The sequence below is a fragment of the Musca domestica genome, unplaced genomic scaffold, assembly GCF_030504385.1.
Source record: "Musca domestica strain aabys unplaced genomic scaffold, Musca_domestica.polishedcontigs.V.1.1 29, whole genome shotgun sequence".
NCBI lineage: Eukaryota > Metazoa > Arthropoda > Insecta > Diptera > Muscidae > Musca > Musca domestica.
In genome coordinates this window covers 1,874,461-1,883,147 of record NW_026712296.1, presented here as the reverse complement: position 1 = coordinate 1,883,147, position 8,687 = coordinate 1,874,461, and the positions used below count along the sequence as shown (strand labels likewise).

The 8,687-nt window shown below is 31.2% G+C and overlaps 1 protein-coding gene across 2 annotated transcripts in view; it reads right to left on the bottom strand.

Annotated features, from left to right (window-relative positions):
- Positions 1 to 718: 718 nt before the first annotated feature.
- Positions 719 to 8,687, bottom strand: part of LOC101898556 (serine/threonine-protein kinase NLK) — a 212,132-nt gene continuing 204,163 nt past the window's right edge. Inside the window, exon 8 of one of the 2 annotated variants that reach the window (XM_005186618.4) lies at positions 719 to 1,808. In XM_005186618.4, the coding sequence (XP_005186675.1) occupies positions 1,754 to 1,808 (55 nt within the window). In that variant the 3' untranslated portion in view covers positions 719 to 1,753. Of the gene's footprint in view, positions 1,809 to 5,994; positions 6,673 to 8,687 lie in introns of those variants that run through there. The other variant, XM_020037887.2, reaches the window with a different exon arrangement.

Genomic DNA, 8,687 nt, shown 5'->3' with positions numbered 1-8,687 from the left:
ATGTGAGTCAAAAGACTTCTTATGAAAAAAATTTATACTCTAAATGAAAATACAATTTTTCCATGCCTAATTTTATTTTCATCCGGACATCATCTACAACATTTACGAAGTGCCGAAAACAAATTGTAAATGACTCAATATATTGGCTCTATATCCAAAAATTGGGCTATATTTAAAAGATTTTGAAAGCATAGAAGCCATATTTGGTTTTGACTTTTTTACATCCGTTTTCCCCTAGTCATCCAAAATTGGAATTGGTTTTCTAAATATTTTTACAGTGACTCTTGAAACAAAGGGTAAAGTAATTTACAAATACGTTTTTAATATAATAATAAAAATTACGTGAATATAAAAATTATGTGTTTTTAAAAAAATGGGCTTTGAAATTTAATAAATTAATTTTTTTTTTGGAATTTTATCTAAAACTTGTTTAATTTTCTTGTTGTGTTTGCTTTTTTTTTGTTTGTATAGTAGAGAAAAACTAAGAAGTTTCTTTTTTTTGTGTGGATGTGTGTTTGTTTTCTGAAAAAATATTAGGGTTCCAAAAGTTTGGAGTTTTTGTTTTAGATTTACATAGAGACAAGAGTTTGAATTAAAAAAAAACATTTTTTTCTACATGTGTTTACAATTATTATAAAGTAGTTTTGTTTTTCGAAATTTAGTTTGTTAATGCTTTTGTGTTCTACATTAATTATTACAAAGTTGAATATTCGCTCAATTTGAATATTCCCTTCTTTGCTTTTGGAATATCCAAATAAGTTTCAGTGATGAAATTTTACTCAGCTGGCATCCATTAACATATTTTGTTGTTGTTATTTTTTTGTTTTGTTTTGTTATAAAAAAGAAGGACTAAGACTAGTTGTATTTAATGGTTGTTGTTGTTAGTGCGTTTGATAGTAGTTATACTCCTGTATTGTTTGTGGCATATTCTTTGCTCCTCTTTTGTTTTTTCTGCTTTTCTACTAGTTTTGAGTTTAATTTTTATTTAATTGTTTTTTTTTTCGTTTCTCAATTGATATACTTTTTTGATTGGTGTGTGTGTGTGTGTGAGTTTCTTCTTCTCATTGTTTCGTTTTTTTCTTTTTTTTGTTAAAAAATTATCGGTGGTGGAATGATTTCTTCTGGTTACTTATTTTAACATCCTGTTCTTTAAGTAGTGGCATGAAAGTTACTTGGCTCGTTCGTCGTCTTTTTTTTTAATTGTGGCAGCTTTCATTCATTAGCAGAGTTGCTTACGGCTTGTTTCAGAGTTTCTTCGTGGTTTCGTAGTTAAGTGAAAAAACAAACTGGTGTATCCTTTGTAAGAAAGAAATCTTTCCATTTACTCTCTTTCTCAGTAGGTTTTTTCTTCTTCTGCTAGAGTCCTTTTGATGTGGAATTTTCATGTTATAGTTTTCATTTCTTTTTTTAATTTTGAAGGAGGGCTGGTGGTTTCTTTCTATATATGCTGTTAGTCTTATGCTTAAAAATGGTTCTTGCTTGCTTGCTTTGTTGCAATGTTGTCCTAGATGTTGTTGTTTGTCTTCTTCTTCGTTTCTTCTTGGTTACAAAATCACGTTTATATGGAAGTTTTGTGGTTGTGGAAAGTTGCGATAGTAGATGTATGTAGTTATGATGTATGTATGTATGCTAAAGATGTAGGTAGTTGTATTTTGTAGATTTGCTGGCATTTTATTATTATTTTTTTCTTGTTTGCATTACTATGGACTATTTAAAATTTAAAATTTTAGGCTGCTATGGCCTCATTTTGCCGTCATTCCCATTGATGGGGTGATGGTGGCAATTCGGAAGGATGTGCCACTGTTGAACTGTAAATATAGAGAAATAATTTAATAAAATCGTTTTTACTCACGCAATAACAAGTTACTATTTCTAATTTAGGTTTACATTAGTTGTTTTTTTTTAAATAGAAAAGAAAATAAAAAAAGCACAAACAACAATATTTTTTTAGCCAACTCTAATTCAATAAAAGCAAGGATAACGATAAGGATACAAACTAAATGAATCTTTGTATTCATTACCATTACTAGTAATAAAGCAACAATAAGGATTATGTTACATTTATATGTAATGTTTCACATTTTTATTCAACATTTTTAAAGCATACTTTGAGGCGCTCTACACAGCTTTTATACCATCCACCATTCTATGGAGGTTATATTAGCTTTGTCATTCCGTTTCTAACTCCTCGATATATTCAAGATAGAACCTACAAAGTTTTTATATATTTTTTATTTCTGTATGTCAGCCTGTGCTTCTGTCTGTCGTAATCACGCATCTTTCGAACGGATTGAAATTGGAGACTAAAATTTTGACACATGTGTATTTTGCCAGTAGGCAGGTTAAATTCGTAAATGGGCCGTGTTGGTTCATGTTTTCGTATAGCCGCCATGAAACGGCACTACCCTATATACGGTATTTTAATGATTATAGCGACATCATTCACACGAATTGTTCAAATTTCGTATTTGAAATTCGTAATGAGTGCTACAGCCTATGCTTAGAAATTTCGTATGGAGGTCCATGCCTTGGTACGGTACCCTTCCCGATATTCGGTATTTTGATGATTTTAGCGACATTATTCACCCGAATGATTTCAAATTTCGTATTCAAAGTTCATAACTGGTAGTAGAGCCTATGACAAAACATTTTGTGTGCAGTTCCACATGACGCTAAAATCATCAAATCATCCCATATGAGGGGTCTATACAAAGATTTCGATATTTTAATGATCTTCGTTTAGCCTCAAAGATATAAAGGAAATTATTCAAATGGCGTATTTATACCCTCAGCCATATGGCTAGAGAGGGTATATATCATTTGATACGGCCAAAACGTGCCTCATCGAAAAACGGTTTTAGATCCTAGGTATCTTTTAGACCAAATCCGTTTCAGGATATTTGGAGTCGATCTATCGATGTCTATCCGTCCGTCTATCTGGCTGGTCCGATTTGCTTCAAACTTGGTCCATCGTAATATTATTATCAAACCTAGATCACGTTCGGAGATGGGCAATATCGGTCCACTCCTTCGGGTACCTCCCCAACAAAAGGTAGACATTTTCAAAGAAAATAATTTACTGCACAGAAAGGGAAAGGATAACCCGATTTTGCTCAACTTTATAAATCCTAATATTTGCATCAGTGCTAGGTCAGGTGCGAATATGGACAATATCGATCTCCTCCATCAAGTACCTCTCCCACAAAGTGTCAAAATTTTTTTATAATGATAACTCTTATAAAATGTGATGATGAATGACGATTGTCTTCAAATTACACAAATCACAATATTTTTATTAACCAAAGGTTTTGTGTAGAGTTTGGAATATATTGGTACACTCCTTCTCGTACCTCCCCCACTAAGGGTCAAAATTTTGAATATCCATGAATCTCATAAAACGCGAAGCTAACATCCGATTTCATTCAGATTTGGTACATTCCAATATTTCCATCATTTCCATCTGTAATAAAGATGGAAGAGATCGGACCATTCCTTCTGGTACCTCCCACACATAGGGTTCAAGGTTTTGGAAAACAAAACGCTCAGAGAAAGCGAAATAAAGATTTAACACTCTTCAAATTTCACACATACAAATATTCTTGCTAACACATGATCTTTTGTGAAGATGATATATATCTTCGAACCCTAGAAGAGGTACCTCACCCACATAGGATCATAATTTTCAATAATTTAACTTAACCAGAAACTTTAGATGAATATGGAATTTATGATCTCGCATAAAATTTTATATAAATATTCGATTTTCTTGTAATTTTTCCCATATTTTTATCTGTATGAGATGAAGTGTGAAAATGGAATGCTGCGGTCTACCATATTTGGTACATCACGCACATTTTAAGATTTTCTAAAAATTGTCACATATCTCATATAAAATGAAGGGAGTGAAGAAAGAAGTCTATAGTCCCAACCTGGCACGTTGCAATAATTATATCATATCTATTTAGGTCCGATACCAAATGCACAATATTGGCCCATTCCTTCGAAACCTACTCCGTAGAGGCTCAACAATTTGAATAATCATAACAGAAGTCAAAATATATAAATAATCGAACATTGGCTGAACTTTTTAACTTGTTTATATTGTATACTGTAGATAAATTTTGTTGGGGGCGCCAAAAAGTATGCTTTAAATATGCTTAATATAAATTTTTGAAGAATCGCTTAACATACAACTCTAGCATGATGTGTAAACAAGCCTTAAATAGACTGAAAATCTCATAATTATTTCCAACATTTTCCCTCAAAAACATCTTTTAACTATAGAAAATATAAATATTGAAACGTATATGTATATAACAATGTTGGAAATGTGATTTATTCTGTCAATGAAAAACAAAAATTGTAGTGTATAAATACAAAATAAATTCAAAATAGAGCGCTAAATATTCTACCTGGTAATCTTGCGATTAAACTACTAGTCCAAGTCATGACCAAGTTAATGAGACTTTTCGGAAATAGAATTGCGATAACTGATACCGTATATGCATATTTTGTGAAAAACAGCTTGGTAAATAGCACACAAATTTAAAATTAGTAGAGCAGTGCAATTCGGGTATTATTTAACGGCTGAATTAACGACAATTACCGACAACGCCTATCTATACCCTACACCACATAGTGGAAAGGGTATTATGTCTTTGTGCATATGTTTGTGACATGGAGAAGAAAGCGAGATAGTCCCATAGATACATTTGAGGATCTTCATAGAATCACTTTTTGAGTCGATTTATGCATGTAAGTCCATCTGTCCGTTCGTCCGTCCATGTATTTTAGTGAACAAAATGCAGGTCGCATTTAATATCCAATTGAAATGAAATTCTCCAAACAATATTTGTTTGGCCCAAAGATGAACCCTATTGAAATTAATGAGAATCGGTTCAATTTTAACCCGATTATGGGTTAATTGTTCACCAAATGGCCAATATCAGTCAAAATGACCGGAATTTTGGCAAATCCGAATTCAGCCTAGAAGCAAGTAAATTAAATTTGATGAAAATCGGTTCATATATAGCTGCAGCTCCCATATCTATGTTTCATCCCAATTGGGGATTTAAAGTCCACCACATGCGTAATATGCACTCCATAACAATGATCTTTGGTACCAGATATAAGATACAGCTCAGAAATAAGTGGCTAAAATTTTGTCAAGATCGGTTCAGATTTGAATATAGCTTCCATATATATCTTTATCCGATTTCAGGTTTATTGTGCCTCAATGGCTAATATCAGCTGAAATGGACTGCATTTTGGCCCTTGCGACGGAATTCAGTTCTTCAAATTGAGTGAGAATCGGTTCAGATATAGCTATAGCTCCCATATATAAGTTTCATCCGATTTGGTGTTAAAGTCTATCACATGCGTAATATGCACTCCATAACATGGATATTTGATACCGGACATCAGATACATCCCAAAAATGCCTCTGTCAAATTTTATCAAGATCGGTTCAGACTTGGATATAGCTCCCATATATATCTTTAACCAATTTCGGGTTAATTGTACACCAAATGGCTATGAATTTTGGCAATTCCGACTGAATTCATTCTTTAAAATTTGGTGAAAATCGATTTAGTTATAGCTAAAGCTCCCATCATCCGGGGTTAAATTCCCTCACATGCGTAATATGCACTCCACAACAGTGATATTTGACACCGGGCATCAGATACTGCTCGAAAATACCTCTTGCAAATGTTATCGAGATCGGTTCAGATTTTTGTTTGTATTTACGGTTATTATCCACCATATATGTAATATCAGCGGATATTGATAATAAAAGATAAATATTTTTCATGGACGGGAAGTGTCCGAAATGTCCCTCTTGATTTTAGAAGTTTGAGTGTAAGACCTATGAATACAGTTTTTTTCGCATAACCACAACCGAGGCTTAGTATTAGGGAAATCACTGATTTTTCCATAACTCAATTATTTCGATAATATAAATATCAATAAATTTGCATACAAAAACAAATAATATTGTAAAAAAGGACAGCATATACATTTTTATTAAGATTCTCTTTTTATATTTACAATTTGATTTGAAGTCACATAATATACTAAGACGAACGTTATTTGTAATTTATTTACTTATATTAAGACAGATTAAAATTAAAAAAAAAAAAAAATGCAAATATATGCCGGTAAAAATGACAATTTACGAAAACTATTTATTGTATAGGAAAAAATAATTTAAAAAACCAAATTATTTAGAGAATTATATATTATGACATGGCTCTAAATATAAAGACTTGACCTTAGATGTAAACGATTGTTACAAAAAATTTTAAAAACAATTAAATTTAATAAACAATTTTTAGCAATAAGCTTTGGTCAAGCCTACTAATGATGTAAAAGTCGATAAAACGTTACAACAAAATAATTCTACTCAATAATCACTGCTGCTTTTGCGACGTTCAAAAACAAAATTGACACTCTGGGATGAGTAGTAGGGGGAAGGTGGTTGATGGTGGATGCATTCCGAAACACAGGGGGCGGGGCGGACGATGGATGCTCTAATTAATTGGTCAATCGATGAATGGTGGATGTGAAGTCATGAATTTATGTGCCGTTGATTTTGGGGGTTCTCTAATTTCTCACCCTCTCTCTCTCTCTCTGACTGATTTTCTCTAGCATTATAATTTCGTCGATGTTAAACTAGGGACAATAAATGATAAGTTTTTTATTTAAAAAATCATAAAATTCAACAAAAAATCAAAAAACAAAACAAAAAAGGAGAAAAACACATTTTATTATCATTAAATTATTAATTAACATTTAGAATGGAAAAATACAAAAATTTATTTACGTTATAGTATTTATATTAAATGCGGTTAATAATTGAAAGTTTAGTCACAACAGGAATATGAATAAAATAATTATTTACAAACGATTTCAACGAAAACGTATTTAAATATGAATGAAACGATGTATGCAATTGTCATTGTCATCATTAACATACACACACACATAAATCATTAATTGGAATTAATTATTAGTAAGAAGAAGCATGAAATATGATATTTTGTTGATGGTAAATTTTGAGAAAAAAAATTAAGGGATATGAACAATTTTTACATTTTTATGGGATTTATTTAATAATTAAAAGAAAATTATTGTCAATTGTTTTTAAATTTACAAAAGTGTACAATAAAATCGAAAAAGTGTTTAATAAAACATATTTTTTTTTTCGATTGATTGATTTCATTATGAAAAACTTGTTTTTTAGAGCAAAAAATTATTGTAAAACCAGGAAGGAAAGGTCAAACGTCAGGAGGGGCCGACTATATGATACCCTACACCACTATTCATATCTAGTAGAGCTCCCGTAAGAAAAACGTTTATATTGGAAATTTAAGTGAAGTAGATCATACCAAGTATGATCCAAATAACATTGCTATATAGTGCAGAATATGACTTCGATAAGAATTATATTAAAAAATATTTATTGGAGCAATAGATATACCGGGCCGAGTTTCACCAAATGGAGAAATTCCGTTGAATATAAAAAAAAAATCTATTCAATTTGGCCTGATATTACATATATGGTGAGCAATAACCGTAAAATTGGATGAAGATTTATATCGAAGCTATGTCAAAAATCTGAATTGATCTCGATAAAAGAGGTATTTTCGAGCGGTATCTGATGCCCGATGTCAAATTTCATTGTTGTGGAGTGCATATTACGCATGTGAGGGAATTTAACACCAAATCTGATGAAATATATATATATATATATATATATATATATATATATATATATATATATATATATATATATATATATATATATATATATATATATATATATATATATATATATATATATATATATATATATATATATATATATATATATATATATATATATATATATATATATATATATATATATATATATATATATATATATATATATATATATATATATGGGAGCTATAGCTATATCTGAATCGATTTTCACCAAATTTTAAATACATGTTTCTAGCCATAATTCGGTTGGATGTGCCAAAATTCAGGTCATTTGGACTGGCAATTTGGTGAAGAATTAACCCGAAATCGGTTGAAGATATATATGGGAGGTACATCCAATCTGAACCGAACTTGATAAAATTAGGCAGAGCTATTTCTAAGCTGCATCTGATATCCGGTATCAAATATCATTGATGTGGAGTGTATATTATGAATGTGAGAGACTTAAACCTCAAAACGGATGAAACATATATATGGGAGCTAGAGCTATATCTGCACCGATTTTCACTAATCTTTAAGTACTTTTTTTCTGGCGATGAATTCAGTCGGAATTGCCAAAATTCAGGTCATTTGGTCCGCCACCGGAGTTAGAACACATTGCGATCTACAAATACCAATTGTTGGACAAATCGTGGAAAAATGTGGCAAAAATCATCAAAACACCGACTATCGGGAGGTACCGTTATATGGATGCTATACCAAAACGTGGTCCTGTATATACATGTTCCGCCACCGGAACTAGAACCCAACAAATAACAATTTTTAGACAAATCCGTGAAAAAAATGAGGCGAAAATCATCAAAATACCGAATAACGGGAGGTACATATGGCGGCTATACCAAAATGTCGACCGATATATCTCATTTTCAATACTAATCATCCAAAGCACAATATAAATTATGTTGCCAAATTTTGAAAAT